The sequence below is a fragment of the Balaenoptera physalus genome (genome assembly GCF_965194825.1).
Source record: "Balaenoptera physalus genome assembly, chromosome: 12".
Taxonomy (NCBI): Eukaryota; Metazoa; Chordata; class Mammalia; order Artiodactyla; family Balaenopteridae; genus Balaenoptera; species Balaenoptera physalus.
In genome coordinates, this window is record NC_138897.1 from 90,329,744 (window position 1) to 90,352,958 (window position 23,215).

Genomic DNA, 23,215 nt, shown 5'->3' on the forward strand with positions numbered 1-23,215 from the left:
CTACCAATGTGCAACCCAGGATACAGAGAAAGGTTGTTGCAAAAGAAACAAAGACAACGTGACAGGGACAGTGCAGTAACTGGGTGGGTTTCTGTGAGGCCTGCCACTGAGGGAACAGGGGGGGCGGCCAGCCTGGTCTCCCCTGCTCCCTGCAGGACTCCAGTCCATCCTCTGTGCACAGTGGCTTTGACTTCCATAGTCTCAATGTGGCACACTGAACATAAAGACTTCAGAGAATCCTTAGTCTTCATACCAGGGAGCCTGCATAGATGTCAACAGTGAGGAAGGGGAGCAAGAGCACCGAGGGCAGCATAAAATAACAACCACATCAGAATTTCAGCCAGAACCAACTACATCCATTCAAAAGCTTAACTACTATTTATCCTTTTAAGAACATAATATAAAGCAAGCTCTACCCCACCACTGGAATAGATAGATGCTAAGATTCTAAGACGTTAGAAGCAAAATAAGAAAAACACAGGACCTGATTTTTCTTCTCAAGGCGCTCAAACCAAAAAAAAATTAAAACTCACCTACAATCCGCTGTCCATCCTCTGTTCTTAGCCGAACTATCTGCATTTTCACGTTCGTGCCACTGACAGATGCGAGAACACCCTCGACTTTTGTCCAGACACTCAGTACTGAGCCACATAATACATAGTACGTGCGGCAACGAAGACCTATTTCACAAACTAATCCCAAACTTGCTTTTTTGCAATTGCCACGCCTAGGATAGATAATAAGGAAAAAAATGTGTATGTGCGTGCATGCGCACACGCACACACACACACACACACACACACACACGAGGCCCACAAGGTCTACCCTAATTTCAAATGGAAAACGCCCTACCGTCATTTACCTTTACTGATAGTTTTGTAGACTGCAGTCCTCTTGACGTATTGGATTACCCTGTCCAACTTAAGGTATCACCACTGATTTTAAAATTACAGTTATTTCTTGGGTCTGACTCCCTTATAAAAGGGCTGATTTATTGGTCTTGATATCCACTTAAGCATCTGTCATTTTAATATCCATTAGTTTACTGTGTTAATGTCAGTTTATAAAATAATCCTGCCAGTTATTTCTATAGTATTAAGCTACCAATATACAGTTCTAAATCAGCTAAGTGGAAAAGGCCTCAGCAAATAAACAAAAGCAAATTTATCTACTTACATGTGTCTAAATAAAAACCCAGCTAAAATTCATCTATATCCTGTATCCTTTTTCAAAAAGTGGGCCAGATACTCCATTTTCAATGCCTTGAAATGAACATAATGACTTGAGAACACCTCTGGCTAGCCTAGTAGCACAGCAGGATCAGCTCCAGGGCTCAACAACAAAGTTTCTAGTGCTGTTAACTATTTGAGGCACCCCTGTGGTTTCCTAGAAGTTCCCTAGCCTTAAAAATAAAACTGATTTGGGACACCAAAAAAACTTTGGAAAAAAAAAAAAGAGGAAGGAAAAGATAAAGGAAGGGAAGGAAGGAGAGGAGAAAGAAAAAGTCTCAACCCTAAGAATGATAGTTAAGTCCATGCCAGCAGACAACATTTGGTTGGCAGTAACAAAGCATCAGTGGGGAGACCTAAAACAGTGCATGGTCCAGAGACTTCCAACAAGTACCTCTGCTTAAAGAAACAACACCAAGCAATTGATAATCTGCTTGTGTACTTATAGGGACAGATAGCTAAAGAATGAAGGGGTGTTTAAATTAAATCTTGATTATACTTTGGAATATATGGTGATAAAAATGAAAACTAACCAATAAGCATGAGTACAAGTATCTGCAGATGAATTATACTGATCTAACCAGTGGACCAGGGCCTCGTCTGAGACTACCTGTGAAAATAAGACAAAAATTCCATTGAAAAGGTATTGTTTTAAACAAACTGGTTGCCTAATTTGGTCTCTAAAGCCAACTTAAAATCATCTTTATATAGAAAACATGGTCTTCGCTACTGCTTGCATTTGAATGCTATCCATAAAGCTCTGCCATGAGGTTTTTCCCATGTAATGAATATTTCAAATAGTTAACTTAATTATAATTGTTTTCAAGTGAAAATGGCTAGGAATAATAGTAATATAAGGTAATACTAACAACAAAATAACATAGTAAAGTTAGGAAAAACAGATATCACTGTTTTTCCAGAAATTATTGCAAAATATAAACACAGCAGTTCACAGTAAAACCAAGAGTTGGTGGGAAGGAATTTCAGTCTTGTACATCTTCCCTTTATTTAAAAAATTCTAATTTTTGTAGTTAGCACTATAGAAACTTCCTTTTCTGATAACATAAGCTGATTCAAATAATCATCTTTAAGTTTCCTAACGGTTGATAACATTAAGACTGGTATATTAATTTAACAAGAGTTGATAAAACTTTTTCTGAAAACAATTTTCCAGTAATCAAATAGGAAAAATTGACAATTTACATATAAACATAGTTGCAATATATTATTATAAAACAAGTATTCATATATAACATCATGTACAAATGGAAAAATACCTTCTTATATTTCTTTTTTAGATCAGCATAAATTTCTAATTTGAGCTGTTTCCCAGTATTTGGTCTATAAACTAAGAAAAGCTTCTTTTTAGGATTCACTTCTTTAACTAAGATGGCAGTTTTCTTGTTGTTTCTTATCTATTAAAAATAAATAAATAAATAGGTGAGAAAATATAAAGATTCAATACTGCACACTTTAAGACAGGCTTGTTTTTTGTACCATCACATCACCAAAGCCAAATGAGTATGTAAATACAAAACTGTGTGAAAGGGTAACACCTGCCGTGTAACCGGCTTGAACAAGGTCTCACCAAAGTGAAGGCTAATGGACCTTATCTCTGAGGCGAGACAACCTTTAGAAAACTGTGCTGAGTGAGACTTAGAGCACGATGTCCAGGGGAGACAATTTGCTTCTTCTAGTGCAGGAAGCTGGACTCGCAGCCTACACAGGCTCAGAGGTGTGTGAGGGAAGAGTCCAGGCGGTGGGGGCAGAAAGGGTCTTCACAGGAAATAATTTTACCTCTACTGTATGTTACTCTCCTTCAAGTTACAATGAAATATATAACCTTCAAGATAATGCTTTTTGATCACCCACAGTCCTCTGAATTCATCTACTCCATCAGTGCTACAACCTATTCCTATGGTTGTGTGAGGGTAAAATATCACATGAAATATCACAAATTTCATCTGTAAACAGTACCGCTATAACAGGAGAAAGCCAAATGCTGAACAAATAATACATAAATATGATGCAGAAGTGGAAGAAAAGGATGCATTAGACAAACGATGGAACTTGTTTTATTTAAAAAATTTTTTTAAAGTTGGACTTTATGAGAGGAACCCTGAAAGATTTGTAAAAAGCCCCATTTAACGCAAGGAAAAATAAGATTGGGAAAATTAGTATTTCTTTTGAAGAATGGTGAACAATTTCAAAGCAACAGTCTCTGGAGCAAAATTGAAGGAAAAGGAAAAGTTTCAAAGGTATTTTCCCAGCTCCTCTACAAAATAAATCATTTGCTAAGCTCCTACCTTTTTATATTAAGATAATTCTTACACTGATAAAAGGACTTAATACTTTACTTTTCTCTTCATTGATACTAAAGATCCTTTGTCTTTTACTTGTTCAAATGATTTGAAACACTGTTTATATAATTACTGCAAAGTTTATGAAACAAAAGTTAAGTGAAAAATACATTTAAAATTTTGTATCAGCTCATGTGAAATTCTCTAGCTAACTATACTTTAAGGCAGTGTTTAAAGCATGTAACAGTGTGATCTATCTTGACAGTGTCAGGTTAATTCATTTTAACTATAAAATAAATCATCACACTACAGTGGAATTAAAAGTGATTCTGACATGGCTTCCCTAATGTCAACACATGTTAAACACATTGCAAGTCATATTTGCTTGTTGCTGAGGAGGTTCAACAAACGAGGCTACACCTTCTTGGAAGGATGTCTCTTCTAAGGTCCTCGACTCTTCACAACCAGCTGCCTGCGGCCATGCAGCAGAGAGTAACAAAGGACAACGTTACCACATCCTTTCACTCAAGGGAAACTGGTGGGGATCAGCATTTTCATCAAAATCTACCAGTGCTTCAATTTGGCAATAATTTCAAATGAAAAAAATATAACCAATATCCTATATGGACCAATCAAAATCCCATCCAAGGCCTCAGAGAAATCTGAATAAAATCTAGTGAACTGTATCAGTATCTTGGTTGTGATATACTATAGGTTTGTAAAATGTTACCATTGGGAAAAATGCTGTAAAAGGAATTTCTCTGTATTATTTCCTACAACCTCATGAGAATCTACAATAATCTCAATAAGATTTTCAAACACACATACACACACACACATGCACAACTAGGAGCCAGATCCAGTTTGAGAGCTTTGCTATTGAATCAGAGACCAGTAAACCAGGTTTATGGACCAAATGGCCTGAGGCTCCTAAGCTTAAGAATAGTTTAAGGAAGGAAGGGAGAAAGTTTCTTAGGAAGGAAAAAAATCCATGCTGTTGAACCTAGGGTCAGGACAGGAATAAAGACCCAGACGTAGAGAATAGACTTGAGGACACAGGGATGGGGTACAGTAAGCTAGGACGAAGTGAGAGAGTGGCACTGACATATATACACTACCAAATGTAAAATACATAGCTAGTGGGAAGCAGCTGCATAGCACAGGGAGATCAGCTCGGTGCTTTGTGACTACCTAGAGGGGTGGGATAGGGAGGGTGGGAGGGAGGCGCAAGAGGGAGGGGATGTGGGGATATACGTATACATATAGCTGATTCACCTTGTTATACAGCAGAAACTAACACAACACTGTAAAGCAATGTTGTAAAGCATTGTATACTCCAATAAAGATGTTTAAAAAAAAAAAAAAAAAAGGAGAGAGAAGGCAGCAACTTAAACTCAGCCAAATCTGCTTGTTATCTTTCCCCTCAATCCTGATATGTCCTTTTACTTGTTCAGTTTTACCCATCCCACCCTAGCTAGAAACCTCAAGATAATACTAGAAGCCAAGAACAAAGCTGGGGGGGAAATCATTTTTCAGACTTTTAAGAGCTAAACTTTTTCTCCTCCAGGATCTTCAAAAGAGTTTTTCCTCTCATTCACACATAGAAAGAAGTAAGTGATCTTAAGATCCAGTGATGCCATTTCTCTGAATCTACTCTAGAGATACACTCACACAGGTACATAAAGAAGCATCTATAAGCACGTCGTTTGTAAGAGAGAAAAAGTGGAAACAACCTAAAAGTCAATTAATACGACACAGGCTAAATAAACCATGGTATATTCATAACACAGAATGCCATGCAACAGCCACAATGAATGAAGTAGTCCTATAAGTATCAATACAGAAAGCACTCCAAGACTGACTGTTTAGTGAGAAAGGCAATTTAAAGAATGATCGATACTGTATCATAGAATTGGTGTAAAAAAAATAACCAACAACAAATCAACCACCTAAAAGAGTAAATTGTTTCCTATGGCTACAATACATATGCATTAATGCACAGACAATGGTCTGGGAGAATAGACACAAAACTGGTAACGGTGGCTACCTCTGGGAAGGTGGGAAGGGAACCGGGGCTGGGAATCATGGTCAAAAAATTTAGTGTTATCTGTATTTAAATTTTTTCACAAGTGTAATAATGCATTCATGTGTACATAATTCAATTAAAGAATTTAAGAAAAAAAAAATCCACAAAGAATAGTCAGCAGAGACCACATACGCTCTGCAAAACCTAACATACTTACTACCTGACCCCCGACATAAAAAATTTAGGGATTCCTGCTCTAGAGAGCTTATTTATGGTTTCACCCTGCCTGTGGCATCATCATATTTGGTCTCCTTTACGCAGTTCTTGAACCAGGTCTTCATTTACAGTTGGTCACTCCATAAAGGGCTTGGCCAAAAAGTTCGTTCGGGTTTTCGGTACCATCTTACTGAAAAACCAGAACGAACTTTTAGGCCAACCCAATATTTGCAAATAAAAAGCAAAATGTGCTATACACATACAAAGCAATATTAGTCACAAAAAGAAATGAAGTTATGACACATTCTACAACATGGACGAACCTTGAAAACATTATGCTGAGTGAAAGAAGCCAGACACAACTGTCACATACTGCATGATTCCACTGATACGAGGTACCAAGATATGCAAATTCATAGACAGAAAATAGATCAAAGGTTATCAGGCCAGGGAAAGCTATTGTTTAATGGTGATGTTAGCACAACATTGTGAATATAATTAATGACACTAAATCATACACTTTAAAATGGATAAAATGGCAAACTTTGTTATATATTTTACCATCATTTAAAAAAATTAACAATGTAAAAAAAAAAAAAAATTAACAATGTAATATGCCAGAAATCGTTAAATTATATACTTTAGCGAGTGAATTGTACGGTATGTGAATTATATCTCAATAAAGTCGTTAAAGAAAAAGAAATTAAGGAAGAGATAAAAAGAATTCAAGAGAAAATACATATTAAAGGCAAGCAAAGATATAACGTATGCATAAGAGAAGTCCCGATAAAGGAGAAATTCAGGGAATAGAATACTAAAAACATTACAAATAAAAGTAATTAAAAAACTTTCTAAAATAAAGATTTGAAACTACATATTGAAAGAGCATATCACATAGCTGAGAATACTGACCAAGAATGACTAATACCAGGATATACTCTAAACTAAATTAAAAAGGGGAAAAAATTAGAGCACCATCAAATTTTGACAGCAGGGACTTCCCTGGTGGCGCAATGGATAAGAATCCACCTGCCAGGCTCCCCCGGTGGCCCAAGGTTAGGAATCCACCTGCCAGTGCAGGGGACACAGGTTCGAGCCCTGGTCCGGGAAGATCCCACATGCCACAGAGCAACTAAGCCCGAGTGCCACAACTACTGAGCCTGCGCTCTGGAGCCCGTGAGCCACAACTACTGAAGCCCGTGCGCCTAGACCCCGTGCTCCGCAACAAGAGAAGCCACCACAAGGAGAAGCCCACACACCGCAAGGAAGTGTAGCCCCCGCTCGCCACAACTAGAGAAAGCCTGCGTGCAGCAACGAAGACCCAAGGCAGCCAAAAATTAATTAATTAATTTTTAAAAAATAAAAAAGAATCCACCTGCCCATGCAGGGGACATGGGTTCGAGCCCTGGTCTGGGAAGATCCCACATGCCACAGAGCAACTAAGCCAGTGCGCCACAGCTACTGCCTGTGCTCTAGAGCCCGTGAGCCACAACTACTGAGCCCACGTGCCACAACTACTGAAGCCTGCGCACCTAGAACCCGTGCTCCATAACAAGAGAAGCCACCGCAATGAGAAGCCTGTGCACTGCAACAAAGAGTAGCCCCTGCTTGCCTCAACTAAAGAAAGCCCGCGCCCAGCAATGAAGCCCCAACGCAGCCAAAAATAAAAATAAATTAATTAAAAAAAATTTTTTTTGACAGCAACTCTATCTCAAAAGAATAAGTAGTAGCATCTTCAAGATATCCAAGAAAAGAAAATATGAACTAAAGATTTCATTTCTGGTAAAATTTGTCTTTCAAGTACAAAGGCACAAACTTACCAGCATGTAAGAATTCAGGGAGTAATGTTTCCATAAGCCCTTCCTGAATCTACTACAGAATGGGCTTCAGACAAAATAACTAGAGAGATATTAACCTAAGGACTAGTGAGTGAGTGGTGAGCTTTAAATATAAATTAATTACCTGTAGAGCTAAGATTAATTAAGGGTTAAAAGAAGAGTATACTATATAATTGCCATATGTTGACATGCAGAAACAGTATAACTATTTTTTAAATAGCAGAAAGTAAGCTTATGCAAAAAAAGTTATTATTAAAAAAAATTATTTTCAGGAATATTGGGGCATAGTATCCATGATATTTTATCATCCTGTGTGCCCTGAAGAACAGGGATTATTAGTGTGGAAGAAAGAAGACAAAAATATCAGAGAAGAGGTGAGATTAAAATTTCCATAGTTTTGATCAGGACAAATAAATATGCATTCATTTGTGTGTGTATATGTATATGTCTAAATGTAAACATGTACACACACGTGCACACACACACACAGGCACACTCACACATCCTCTCTCCTTAGCTCTGTCCACAAGCAAATACTAAACCAATGAATATAGTTACACTAATAACTGAAAACTGAATCTTGAAGACATAAAGCATTATTATGACTAAAGAAGGTCACTCACTATATTATGGAAAAAAAGGGTTCAATTTACTAAGCATACGTAAACTTTTTTTTTTTTTTTTTTTTTTGCCTGCACCACGCAGTATGCGGGATCTTAATTCCCTGACCAGGGATCAAACCTGTGCCCCCTGCAGTGGAAGCATGCAATCTGAACCACTGGACCGCCAGGGAAGTCCCCGGTAAGTAATAATTTAAAACTTGCATTAAATAATACTCTTCAAAATGTATTAAATAAAAATATATCACAATTACAGTGATAAATTATTAAAACACAGAAAGCTAAATACAATTGGAAAATCAGCACAAAGCGAACAGATAATTACAATGCTGGCAATGAAAACACATTACATATCTTAACAACAAACATTTAAGGGAAACAAGTCTTACTTGCAATGACAAATAAAAGCCATCATCTGGTCCTGTCAACTCAGCCCAAATCTTGGTAGCTTCCTCCCAGGACATTCCTCTCTCTACACTTATCTGTAAAAAAAAATAATAATAAAATTTAAATTAAACTCACTTCTGAGAATGCTTACCAGAAAATGACATTATACTTGAATGTGCACGTTTTCTAAACTTACCGTGTATAATTCTACATGGCCAGAGGTTGAATATCCTGGAGTCAGAAACTTCTTAACATCACTTTTCCTCACTTTTTCATCTCCAGAACCAAGATCTTGAACAAGAAAAAGCAACATATAAGTATAAAAAAAAATTTCATCAAGAATACATATGACAGGCTTCCCTGGTGGTGCAGTGGTTAAGAATCCGCCTGCCAATGCAGGGGACACGGGTTCGAGCCCTGGTCGGGGAAGATCCCACATGCCACGGAGCAACTAAGCCCGTGCGCCACAACTACTGAGCCTGTGCTCTAGAGCCCGCATGCCACAACTACTGAAGCCCGCGCACCTAGAGCCCATGCTCTGCAACAAGAGAAGCCACGGCAACAAGAAGCCCACGCACGGCAACGAAGAGTAGCTCCCGCTTACTGCAACTAGAGAAACCCCATGTGCAGCAAAGAAAACCCAATGCAGCCAAAAATAAATTAATTAAAAAGAAAAAAAAAAGAATACATATGATGTTTCAAAGATTTCCCAACTTACCTAAGATTCCCATATCATATCTTCCATTTTTTTTGGCATTTTGGACAACTGCAGTAAGTGTGTCTGCAAAATACTGAAATAACGCATTCTGTTGATGCACCTCCATGCCCAAAATTCTATTCAAGAATTTTCCTATGTTGTTATAATCTGCAACGACAAGATTGTATTAAAGATTTAATGCATTCAAATGGCAATTTTAAAAATTCATTCATCTCAGCCTAGTAAGAGTCTCACTTTCTCCTCTAAGCCTTCCCTCACAACTCCTGTACTGTTGTTCCCAGAACAGGGCTATACTTCGACCACTTCTACTTCTAGCAATTAGCACGACTACACTACATGCTCAAAAGATGTTTGCCAAATTGAATTTTTGCATCTTCAGCTTCGCTTATTGAAAGTATGAATACAATTTAGCACAACAGAATGTTAGTTTTCCAACATTAAGTCTTAACCCATAAAGTTTTAAGTGCTGTTAAGTCAGTGAAGCTCAACTTTGGCTGCACAAGTAAGAATGCCCAGGAGCTTCTGGAAAATTACCAATGTCTGAGCTCCTGCCCTGGCTTCAGTACTTTTTAAAAAGCTCAACAGCTGATCATCTACACAACCTGGTTTGAGAACTGCTGCTATGTAGAGAGAAGAGAGATTCAATTTCTTGAATAACCATAGTTATTCATAGCAAAAACCACCCAGAATGCTCTGTGAGCACTCAGTAATGAGGGATTGAGACCTACAGACTTGAAGCTTCCCCTTCAAGTTGACGAAAGCATAAAGAACAAAACGGGCTATAATGATACAGCAACAGTTATGAACATACATACAGAAGTCATACCATTACCTTTATCTAGAGTAAGAATTCCTGAACGATCTTCTACATTTATCAGGCCAACTCCTATCAGTCCTTGTCGAACATCTGTAATAAAACAAATTTATAAAAAACCTTATAGCCCAGGGCTTCCCTGGTGGCGCAGTGGTTAAGAATCCGCCTGCCAATGCAGGGGACACGGGTTCGAGCCCTGGTCTGGGAAGATCCCACATGCCGTGGAGCAACTAGGCCCATGTGCCACAACTACTGAGCCTGCGCTCTAGAGCCCATGAACCACAACTATTGGAGCCCGCGCGCCTAGAGCCCGTGCTCCACAAGAGAAGCCACTGCAGTGAGAAACCCACTCGCCACAACTAGAGAAAGCCTGCGCACAGCAACGAAGACCCAATACAGCCAAAAATAAAATAAATTTAAAAAACAAAACCTTATAGCCCAAATAACTCAATGAGCTGTTACTTGACTAATCAAACTAGATCAAGTTCTAGCATATAAGACACAGTCTGTGTATCTTCCATAGTTCCTATTAGCTGAATTAAATGGAACCCACAGCCCCTAAAGATCTTTAGACACTTCAAAATTCTAGAGTACTCAAACCACACATCATATTTTATTGTTTCACTAAAACGTCATATCTTTCCAACAACGACCCTTGGCAGTGGAGATCCTTGGCTACAAAGCTGTCATCCACAGAATCTAAACAACTTTGAACATACAGCAGGATACTGATTAAATAATTTATGTAAGGAAATAATCATGCTTCCTTCCCAAACGTTACCTATCAGTATTGACAAGGCGATGCAGAAGATAAGCAACATATATAACTGTCAACATGTTCTGAATTACGTTACTAAGAGGACAGTTTATAAAACTTTTGAAAAGTATTTGTGTCCAGGCTCCAACCCAGACTTACAGTAAGAAGGGTTTAAGAAAGAGAAAAGGATCAATAGGAAGCATAATTATATCCTATTTACACATTTATTTAATCAGCTAGACTGCTACATGCTCAAAATGTGTAGATTCTGCAGGTGACAACTCTGTAGCCAAAGAGCTCCAATGCAAAAAATCCTCATTTTGGGAACCCATCCTATGGGAGGAAATTACCTGAATAGAAGGATAGCTGCTATAATTCCAGCACTGTTTGTGATGCAAAAAAATGAAAACCACTTGAACATCAATAAGGGAGAAACTGAAGAAACTGTTACATAAGCTAGATGCAGAATATTACACAACTGTTAAAATATGTGTTAGTGGCGCTTCCCTGGTGGCGCAGTGGTTGGGAGTCTGCCTGCCAATGCAGGGGACACGGGTTCGAGCCCTGGTCTGGGAAGATCCCACATGCCACGGAGCAACTAAGTCCGTGAGCCACAACTGCTGAGCCTGCGTGTCTGGAGCCTGTGCTCCGCAACAAGAGAGGCCACGATGGTGAGAGGCCCATGCACTGCAATGAAGAGTGGCCCCCGCTTGCCGCAACTGGGGAAAGCCCTCGCACAGAAATGAAGACCCAACACAGCCAAAAATAAATCAATAAATTAATTAATTAAAAAAAAAAAGAGAGACCTTGTTTTAAAAAAAAAAAAACAAAAAATGTGTTAGTACTATAGCTATTGATTTGTAAGGGATGCCTGTGATGTACCAAGTGAGAAAAGTACCTTGCAAGTAACACTAACATTTTTTTTAAAAAAAGCTCTGTGTTTAGACAAACGGACAAAGGTGTGTTAAGGCTGCGCTTGTTCAGATTGTCAACATTTGTAACCTCAGCAGGTGAGATTGGTAGGTAGTAGGTAGTTAAGGAGAAGGTATGGGCTCCTCATTATTCACTTTTAGATTGTTTTCATCACTTACAATGAATAAATAACATGTAATTTTTTAGAATTAGAAATAAATTGGGGAGTTGTTTTTGACAATCCCTCTAATGACCAAATAAAAAGAAAATAAGAGGGAACGAAAGGGAGGAAAAGAACAGGGCCAAGACTTTATTGGTTTTTTGTGTTGTTAAATGCCATCAGTGATTATAAGCCCCTGCCAGCTAGGTCAATATGGACTGTTACCAACACTAAACACCAGCTCAACTGGAAAGGACTTCCTAGTAAAACGTGTTAACTCTAGAAGGATAATGTTTCCAATACCTTACATCTGTTTATTCTCCAAAATATTTTCATAGTTTGCTGAACTACTGAAATCACCCAGACTACTAATATTAATGGGGTAAAATCTATTCTTCAGATTTGCAAGATACATCTAAGAATTTCTATAGCACTACTTAGGACTTTTTTTTAAATATAAAAATTTCTACATACACACAAATGTAAAGAGAATATTCTATGGACCACAGGTACCCAGCACCCAGTTTTAACAACTGTTAATACACGGCCAGTTTTGTTTTATCTGTACCTCCACTAGCCCCCACAGATTATTTACCTAGGTACTTCAAATTTTAAAAGCTATTTGGCACATTTTCAAATTAATCTAACAAAACCATTTTTCCTCTAGTAATTTAGTATTAAACAACATGCAACAAACTCTGTCAACAGTAAAAACACTTCACCTGAATGAAATTTAATAAATCTACTGCTTATTATAAGATATCAATTTAGGCATCTGGTAACTATCAATTTCTAAATTTTATACATTTTATGTCCAAAGAAAACTAAAAACAACAGCACATGTTCGAATGAGTTTTAGTACCTTCTTGTCAGTACTCATTTTCCTTTGTTATGATTATTTTTAAAAGTTACCTTTAAAGAATTCTCCAGGATAGTCTGGAGGTGGTGATACCATAGGAGAATCTAGGTTTACAATGGATTTCATGACAATTTCTAAAGCATTTCTTCCATACTGCAATAAAAACCAAATAAATTTAACAAGTTTCAGCATTTGGATACTCTTCAATCACATGACCAAGTGAATGCTATAAAAACTATTATTGTACCAAAGAGTCAAAAATAGCAGGACTCAATTATTTTTATATATATTTTACACTGCCTAGTGCCTCATTCACACCTTTGTACACAGCAGGCATTCCATAAGCATTCCATAAATAAACAACTTTCTTTACTTCTGGGAACTCACACTTCATGCAGCCACAAGTATTTATTATAATCTTATATTCCAATAGGAATGAGAAGATGATTATATTGCACAGTTGATCACCAAAGATCTAACTGCCATGTGTCTTACAGGACTAGCCATGATTTTATAGCAAAACCATACGAGGAGGCAGCTTTAAGTTTTAAACAGCAACCACTTTCCCTTTCTGTTCCTTACAAACACCGTACACTGCAATCATTTTTCAGATAGTGAAAGCTGAAATGTACCTTATTATCAAAGTTGAACCTACTCAGATCTCTGGATTCTGTTGCTCTTCTGTCTCCATGTGTAAGCGCACCCTATCCAAACATAAAATCTCCAATCAAGGCACAGAAGACAGGTTAACATACATCATCTTTTACACACATCTATATAACTCAAAAACTTACCAAACTCTCAAGTCTTTTAGCAACAATAGATGCAAATCTTTGTTCTCCTGCCAATTCAGAAATCAGAAAGACATATTCCGGAGCAGTAACTTGGTTTGATCTATGAGTTCGTCCTGTAATGACATTAAAAAAAAAAAAAAATTGCTGATTGTGTTCTCTAGATACTAGTATTCTGAGACCTATTCCCAGCACTTTACAGTAAGCTGGTATCCAGAAATCTTTAAACCAGAGGAAAAATTAAAGAACGTAATATTACCCTAACTCCCCAAAAGGCACAAAATCAAAAACGCCAACTTGAACAACATCTGTATTCAGAACAATACTCCCACTTACGGGGGAGCAGAAACTACCATAAACTTATTAAATGATAAACGCATTACTGGTGCTACCCCAGTTTGGTTGACTACAATGTTGCTGATGCACAGCTGCTCTGGATTCTCCCAAAATTGTTGTTGTTGTTTTTTTAAATCACCAGGTCACAGGGACATGAAGATGGAAGGGAAGGGAGGAGCAATGTGCCCTCAATGAAGCTTACCGGGGGTTGAAAAAGACATCAAGTGGCAGTTGCTCTGACATGGATAACATCCTTGGAGATCTACAATGAAGATACTCCTGAAGAGCCCCATTCTTGAATATAATGCCAGAAAGCCCTATTGTAGGTCTTTTACAGCTTTTAAAACAGCCAAGAAATAAATTCATGATGCCTTCTATATTTTAAGGTATATGCAATACACAAACATCTCCAAAACCTACATATATGTCAAGTTTTAGTATATCTAGCATTAAAATATTTCCCCAGTAATTCCTGGCTATGAAGTGAAACTCAGTGTAGGAACTTACCAAACTGCTGAATTGCTCTATCAGCACTCCATGGTAATTCCAGAGTCATATGAACTCTTCGCCTTTGATTTTTAGCTCTCCTATCTGCTTGTAATGAAATACCTGAGCTGGCAGCTTCTGAGATGATAGCAATATTCTGTATCAAATGTAAGGAGAAAAAAACAAAAGATCACTTCTGCACAAAGACAGGTGGGGAAACATCCACCAACACATATTCTCCTTTACTTCCTAACCCTCAGTTTTAGCTGTACATGGTTACAAGGACACCCAGAATCAAGATTACATTTCCCAGTCTCCCTTACAGCTAAGTGTGGGCACACTCCAGCCAGTAGGTCACATGAACAACGTCCACGAAATGTCCCTAATCAAAGATATGCCCTTCCCCTCCTCTTTTTTTCTCTCTGCTGGCTGAAATGTAGAGATGTAATGACTGAACCTGAAATATGGAAGTAACTAGGAAATGGAAGGCCACATATTAAAGGAACAAGACAGAAGAGACCTAGACTTCAAGGGGTCATACCAGTCCTGGCCTACCTACTCAAACTTGTACATGAGAAATGAACTTCCACTTTAAGTGAATATGATTTTGGATTTTCTGTCACTTAACAGCCAAATCTGATCCCAACTAATACAATTTCTAATGCACATGGGCCTAAATTACTAATGAAACAAGTACTTAAAACAACTGTTAATATCTCTACCTATAATCTTTAAAATATGTAACATGAGCTTTTAAATACATTTAAAAGACAACTTTGATAATGGTAATAACTACCATCTATTTTCTAGTTGCACAGGCAAAAAAATTTTGAAATACAAAGTAAAATGTGGATAAAGAGATAAGATTTTATTCTACTTCTTTTAGATTAAGGAAGGAGGTTGAAGTGGTGCTCCTACCTATTTTTTAGCAAAACGCTTATAGCAATTCCGACTAGATGGATAAAGAACTGATTTGAGAATCTGAAAATTGATGAAGTTTACTTAACAGTAAGAGCATACAGAAAGGGCCTCTGAAGGTGACCACAACCTCTGCAGTGGTCAGTTACGCAAGTGAAATCTACGACCATTCAGAGTAAATCATCTCAATAGGACATGGCAGAGCAAGACAATAAACAGCAAAATCAAAGGATCCTAGTAATCTGGGCATGCTTAAATATATTTCTAGACTCAAAATTACACTGACACTAGGGTGTAGCATTGGATGACCTGAGAGAACACAATTTAATATTCTGATTAAAGACTTCAAAGACCTCCAAAGCTATCAAAAGCTACATCTAATTCTGTGCACAAAACACCACATTCGATTTATAAGAAAATAATGAAAACATGTAAAATGTTCAGTGATTATGTGTAATTACTTAAAAAAAAAATAGAGTAAGAACATTCAACAGACATGATTTATATTAAAAGAAAAAACCTAAAGATTAATCTAAACATATGGGCATCATTCCTTTCGCCAAAAAGCATCCCAGAAAAACATACCTTATCTCCATCCATAAATCTTTGTTTTTCCGTGATATTTAGTATTTCCACAGGGACATCAAGTTCAGATCTTGACTCATAAGATATACTTCCATCATCATTGCTTACAACCCTCCCCTTGCGGCCAGTCATCTGCAAAGCCAAACAGTGACACTTACAAGTAACGTAGCTGACTATGGTGCATGAAGCTCAGGGCTCCCATCATAGAAACTTGGTGGGAGATGAAAGGGATAATGAAGCCAGCATGTACTGTGCAACCTGTCCTGCACCAGGCGCTGGGGGAGAGAGAACATTGCAACACAGTGCCTGGTTCTGAAAAGTTCAAATTCCAGTGGAGAAAACAGACATGCGGCAATGATAACAAAGCCTGCGTGACAGGTGCGATAACAGAGATCCGTGTCTTGGGGCAGATACTCAAGATACTAGGGGCAGGAATTTACTTGCTCTAGGATGACAACTAGAGTAGAACAAGGGTTCTAAGATCTAAGAGAGGATATTAGATAATTATATGATCATACCAAATATATCACTTATTCTAAAGGGTTTGAAAGTGGCAAAAAATTACCTAGAAGAGACACAGCCCTGATCAAGTCATATTTACCTCAGCAACGTTCTCAGGGCCACCAAGTTCATCAATAAGTTCATCCAGGGTATTAGGAGGGAGGTCTTCAGCTAATTTTTCTAGTTTATCAAGTAGGTCTTTCTTCATCTGCTGGGCCCTTTCCACGGCATCCTGACTTGTTATAAGGCTATTGTTGCTGTTGGTGTTACTGTTAGCTAGATAAAGTACATTTGTTAAAAATCAGGACCAAGTTTAAATATTTGTTTTGTCTAAAAGTACATTTCAGGGCTTCCCTGGTGGCGCAGTGGTTGAGAATCTGCCTGCCAATGCAGGGGACACGGGTTCGAGCCCTGGTCTGGGAAGATCCCATGCCGCGGAGCAACTGGGCCCGTGAGCCACAACTACTGAGCCTGCGCGTCTGGAGCCTGTGCTCGGCAACAAGATAGGCCGCGATAGTGAGAGGCCCGCTCGCCGCAACTAGAGAAAGCCCTCGCACAGAAACAAAGACGCAACACAGCCAAAATAAATAAATAAATAAATAGCGTTCCCTTAAAAAAAAAAAAGTACATTTCACAGACAAAGCAAGCTTCCATGCGGATACCTGGTGCACTGTTAGGAGCAGGTGAAATTACTGGCGTAGAAGAAAAACTAGGTCGTTTTGATCCAAGACCTGATGCTAATAAGGCACTTTGAATAGAATCTGGATCTATACTTCTCTTTTTTTTTTTATCTTTGTTTTTCTTGTGGTCCTTTCTGATTAACCAGGGATCTGAAAATTAAGGAAAGACATGTATCAAATCATTTGTTAACACAAGTACAGAATTTCCAAAGGAAACACCGTTGAGTTTCTTTGTATTGTTGAACGACAACTTGTAAACCACCACCAACTTCAGAGATGCAGTACACCCATACACCATGAGGTAAATTCCATGGTTTGACGTTAAATATAAGTGCACAAAATTGAGGTCATGATCTCACATAAATGTGCTGAACCTCCAGAAGACAGACAAGCTTGGAGCTCCCACCAAGCAAAGATTAGAATCTGTGTGATGATTTCTACAGGAAAAAAAAGGTTTTAGTACAATACCCCATTTCAAATACACAGAAATAGGGACTTCCCTGGTGGTCCAGCGATTAAGAATCTGCCTTCCAATTGCAGAGGATGCAGGTTCGATCCCTGGTCAGGGAACTAAGACCCCACATACCACAGGGCAACTAAGCCCGTGCGCCGCAACTAGAGCTCATGTGCTCTGCCGCCTGCATGCCACTAGAGAGAAGCCTGAGCGCCGCAACAAAAGATCCCGCCTGTTGCAACTAAGACCCAACGCAGCCAAAAATAAATAAATAAACAAATACACAGAAATAACTATCCTTTAGTTTACATTTAATAGATTCATGAACTCACCATCTTCATCATCCTCACTAGACTCATCTCTAAATGGGTTGAAATCATCGTCATCTCCAGAACTCATGTTTTTAGAGCTCTCGTAGTCGCTTTCTTCATTATCGGAGGCATCAGATTCACTTCCACTATCATCAGAACTGCTACCAGTAAGGCCACCTATTTTTCGTGCTTTTTTGGATTCTCGAGTTATTTCTTCACCTATCCTCAAACCCCAAACAAGAGAGTCAGCCCAAACACACTGTTCTAAAGATCCAGGAAGTTACATTTAGTTCATGAACTAATACACTTAGTTAACTCAAATGAGAAATGCAGAAAAAAAGCATTTGTGTAAGTATATAAGAACAATTAAAAATTCATAAACAAGAGCTAGCCTTTTGGATTCCTATAAGAAATCAGGTTATATTCAATTATTCTTAAGAAGAAATCAGGTACATAAGTACCAATGCAAGACAGCCTTCAAGTGCACAAGTTTCAAAATAAACATCTCAAGACAACAGAGATGAAACAGAATCTATGGCATTGTCACAATTTGTGTATCAGGTTGAGAGATGAGGCCTAATAATTACAGATTTATAAAATATGCAAATGCTTCATGGAATACTAAAAAAACTAACCTATAAAAACTACATTTTTAAAAGTCAAACAAGGTGCTGATCTGAATTATCTTACTGAATATTCATAAAAGATACCTGGAATAAACCAACCAAAACTAAGCAGAACATTAAAATGTTCACATATTAATGATGGTGAGAACATAATTCAAAAAAGGGAAACATGACCATCTGTCTATCTGACCACTCTAAGATGTTACTGACTCTAGGACTCAGCATTACTTTTTGTGCCACTAAAATAAAAAAATACTGTCAATTATATTATAATAGCCAACCTACTTTCAGGCATATTAAAAATGTAAGGGGAAAAAAAAGCATTTCTTAGAACAGATGAAATGTAACATTAAAGTGTCAGGCACTGTGTTTAGAACACACAGTATGATAGTCTTCACAATATAATGAGTTATTATCACCATTTTAGAGAAAGAGAGCCTGAGAAGTTAACTTCTGAAAGTCAAAGAGCTTACTTAGTAAGCACCTAAACACAAATCCAAGTTTGCATTATTATAAAATGTCTAACAAACAAAGATGAGTGTATTCCTAATAATTAAATAATAAACTAACAGAAGTCTCTTTAAAGAAGACTATATAAACACACACTCTCACACACCCATACACACACACACACACACACACACACACAGCATTGACAACAGAAAGGCCCAGATTCTGGTTCCCCATTTATCACCCAGCAGTTGTGCCAACCTGGGGATATCGCTTAACCATTTAGTCTTTCTGTGCCTTAGTTTCCTCTGTCTATAAAACTGACAAAATAAAACCTACTTTCATATGGATCCCTTGCAGGTTGAATGAGATCATGTGTGGGCAGTGCTCAACACAGTGCCTACTCAGCACCAGTCAAATCGTTAAAGCCCCAATTTAAAATGGGATTACTTGTGTATTCAAAAACTACATGAGCCAAGGGAATTCCCTGGTGGTCCAGTGGTTAGGACTCTGTGCTTTCACGGCCATGGCCCAGGGTTCAATCCCTGGTCAGGGAACTAAGATTCTGCAAGCCATGTGGTGTGGCCATAAAAATAAATAAATAAATAAATAAAGACACTTCCTTAAAAAAAATAAACAAAAACAAAACTACACGAGCCAATTCAAGGAAGGCAGTACATTCCCAAAATACAGTTTGCATCAAGATGCTCAAATTTATACTACTTCCAGCACCATTTAAAGAAAAGTACCCACCTTTCCGCTTCTTTATTTTATTTTCCTTACAAGGACTATCTCTTGGTGAGCTGTTGTTACTTGGAGCTGTCAAATCGATTCCTAGCAAACTATAAAGTTTCTTCCTGTCTGGAGCAGGGAAGTGTTTTTCAATGAGTGACTGCAACACTCCTCTGTTCGAAGAGAGAAAAAAGTGACTCAGTATGCAAAATAGTTTATTATATATGAAGTCTTACTGAACGTATTTATTTAAAATAAGTATACTTTATTAGCAGCATTTCCAAACTGGATATCAAAAGTAGGTTAGCTCCACGTAATTGTAAAGCTGGCTTAGGAACTCAGCACCAATGGTTCCTGATTCTTTTTCAGAACTGCTGCACAGAGGAAGACTCCATGAAGAAAAACTGAACATCAGTGACTTGAGTCAAAAAGTGATTCAAGGGCTTCCCTGGTGGCGCAGTGGCTGAGAGTCTGCCTGCCGATGCAGGGGACACGGGTTCGAGCCGTGGTCCGGGAGGATCCCACATGCCGCGGAGCGGCTAAGCCCGTGCGCCACAACTACTTAGCCTGCGCGTCTGGAGCCGTGCTCCGCAACGAGAGGCCGCGACAGTGAGAGGCCCGTGCACTGCGATGAAGAGTAGCCCCCGCTCGCCACAACTGGAGAAAGCCCTCGCACAGAAACGAAGAACCAACACAGCCAAAAATAAATAAATAAATTTATTTATTTATTTATTTATTTTTTAAAAAAGTGATTCAAAAGAGTTGGATTCTGAATGTAAAGGACTTTAACAATCCTTTAACCAATTTATTTCACATATATTTTCCATTTTCAGGTACATGCAAGAGTTACAAATAGTAAAATCTATGTCTTACTAAAAAGTACATTTGGGGCTTCCCTGGTGGCACAGTGGTTGGGAATCCGCCTGCCAGTGAGGGGACACAGGTTCGAGCCCTGGTCTGGGAGGATCCCACATGCTGCGGAGCAATGGAGCCCACGCGCCACAACTGCTGAGCCTGCGCTCTAGAGCCCTCAAGCCAGCCACAACTACTGAGCCCGTGTGCCACAACTACTGAAGCCCACGTGCCTGGAGCCCGTGCTCTGCAGCGGGAGAGGCTGCCGCAATGTGAGGCCTGTGTGCTGCAGCGAGGAGTGGCCCCTGCTAGCCGCAGCTGGAGAGGGCCTGCGCACAGCAATGAAGACACAACACAGCCAAGAAAAAATTTTAAAAATAAATAAAAATTAAATAAAATAAATTTTTAAAAAATAAAAAATAAAAAGTACGTTTTATTCAATCTTACAAAATACTGATAATCCAGCTCAAATGAATTTTAATATTCTAGGCCAAGACTGTCCAACTGAAATATAGTGCAAGCCAAGCACAATTTTTACACTTTCTAGTAGCTACATTAAAAAGTAAAAGAAAACTTGTGAAACTAACATTTTATTTAACTTATCGCTTTAAAATGTAATCAATGAAATGTTTTACATTATATTTCTTTAAGTCTTTGAAACCTGGTGTCTATTTCATACTTAAAGGTCATCTCAATTTGGACTAGCCACTTCAACTGCTTAATAGCCCCCTGTGACTAGCGCCTATCATTTTAGAGGCAATACTAGGCAGGCAAGCACAGGAAAGATACAGATTAGCAGGTGCATGTTTTGCTTTTAAAAGTAGTTTTAAATTATATCTATCTTAAAAGGAGCCACTTGAATGTGTCCCCTAAGGCAAAAGATAGCATGGCAGCAAAAGTTATTTTGTTAATTTTGCTACCAGAGTTAGAACTGTCTGTTAGGCAAACAAACTGAAAAACAGTGTCTAAAAAGATTTTTAAAATCTCTTTTGACTATCTCAGGATTACCTGCAATGTTTATATTAGAGCATACTAAATTGAGGCAAACTAAACTATATTGCTCCTCTGGATAATGGTAGTTTCCAATACACAAAGCCAAAACAAAACTGAATATCTTAAACCAAGCTGTCAGATTTCCAAGATGTACAAAACAAACAAAAATCAAGCCCTTCTGTTAGTCCAAATACTGGACATAATATTGTCGAAATACTTAACATTTCAGCATTTCTATGTTATTGTTTTCCAATAGACATATTGTTATGCATACACAGGACTGTAAAAACTAAAATCAGGAAAACTTTAAAACGCAAAAATCTTGCCTCCAGGAAATGCCAACATTTAAACTAATCTAAGTAAAAACTCAAAACCATAAACATTACTTGGCAGTTGAAACGAAATCGTTCAATTCTCCTCCCCCCTCTTCCAAGGCTTCTAATGTTCTAGCTTCTCCCGTAGACTGCAGACCAATTACAACACACTGGAGGCAAAAAGGAATATTATTAATTATAAATAAAAATATCTATGTGGTTTCTTAAGACATATTTTAAATATTTAGTTTAAAAAAAGATTTCAAACAGGAATTACCCATTATTGTACATGTGTACCAATTTATTTATTCTACATATATTTGAGACATGCTACATGCAATACACTTAGCTAGGAAACAGTATTACAACAGTGGACACTACTGAAGCCCCTGCCCCAGTTCTTTGTGCTTTAACTAAATATGTATTTACCAAAAAGGAAAAAACCTTAATGTAATATATATCCATGTGTTATCAGTTGTTACATCTATGGTTAGCCAAATTATAGTGATGTCTGTTTATACTTTTCTGAGCTATCCAAATTCTTTATAAACACGTATTGCTTTTATTATCTTAAAAATGCATTGTTTAAAGTCTTACTATGTTAATACTTTTTACAACTACCCTTTAGAAAGAAAAGGCTTTTATAAGTAGAAAGCCTCAACACTCAAAAGACTAAAACACATAACCAAAGATGAATCTGTTAATGCATTCTCCAACTTACTTTTCCATTCTTGATTTCTTCTCGAGCTAGTTGAACAACCCTCTTAACTTTGGATGCTATGCACAAGTATTTGAAAAATCTCTGGTGAGCAGACCAGAACTGACCCCACATGGATTTTTTCATTCGTTGCTCAGCATCAATCAGATCTGCAGCTTGCTGAAATCGCTCTCTGGCAATGACCCACTGAAGGTGCACAATCAACATTTTAGATATTTCAATCTTTTGAGTGTGACTTTAAAATGACTAATTCAATCAAAATAAAGTGCAAGACACCATTTAACATTAATTCAATGAAGCATTTTCAGTAACTTGGGAATCTCTAAACAAATGTTTCTTAGGACGCTCACATAGAGCTGTCCCAAAATTCTTATTAACTAATGCAGTCATTTTAGGAAACAGTTACATTGTGATTTTTAAAACTCTACAACCGAAATAAATGGCTATTTTTTATAAATTACTTTAACAAAGAGAAAACTTGGAAAATTGGGAAAATAAGGAACCAGTGATTTATCTGTTGTTTTATAGCAGAAATATACTCCTGTGAGCTGACAGGAGTATACTGGACAAAATATACTCCCGACTGGACAAAACTGGCTAACAGATACATTATCAGGTACATTAAAAGTACT

General features: G+C 37.9%; 1 protein-coding gene across 5 annotated transcripts in view; it reads right to left on the reverse strand.

The window, feature by feature from the left end:
- Nucleotides 1-23,215, reverse strand: part of SBNO1 (strawberry notch homolog 1) — a 58,927-nt gene that overhangs the window by 7,883 nt on the left and 27,829 nt on the right. For all 5 annotated transcript variants that reach the window (XM_082418189.1, XM_082418188.1, XM_082418190.1 and 2 more), the window contains 18 exons: nt 22,587-22,769; nt 21,938-22,035; nt 19,728-19,879; nt 17,920-18,117; nt 17,116-17,283; nt 16,554-16,729; nt 15,953-16,084; nt 14,471-14,606; nt 13,631-13,743; nt 13,469-13,540; nt 12,890-12,989; nt 10,167-10,241; nt 9,335-9,481; nt 8,813-8,907; nt 8,619-8,711; nt 2,507-2,644; nt 1,763-1,839; nt 534-727 (listed from right to left, as the gene is read on the reverse strand). In XM_082418189.1, coding sequence (XP_082274315.1) covers nt 534-727; nt 1,763-1,839; nt 2,507-2,644; nt 8,619-8,711; nt 8,813-8,907; nt 9,335-9,481; nt 10,167-10,241; nt 12,890-12,989; nt 13,469-13,540; nt 13,631-13,743; nt 14,471-14,606; nt 15,953-16,084; nt 16,554-16,729; nt 17,116-17,283; nt 17,920-18,117; nt 19,728-19,879; nt 21,938-22,035; nt 22,587-22,769 — 2,347 coding nt within the window. The remainder of the gene's footprint in view (nt 1-533; nt 728-1,762; nt 1,840-2,506; nt 2,645-8,618; nt 8,712-8,812; nt 8,908-9,334; nt 9,482-10,166; nt 10,242-12,889; nt 12,990-13,468; nt 13,541-13,630; nt 13,744-14,470; nt 14,607-15,952; nt 16,085-16,553; nt 16,730-17,115; nt 17,284-17,919; nt 18,118-19,727; nt 19,880-21,937; nt 22,036-22,586; nt 22,770-23,215) is intronic.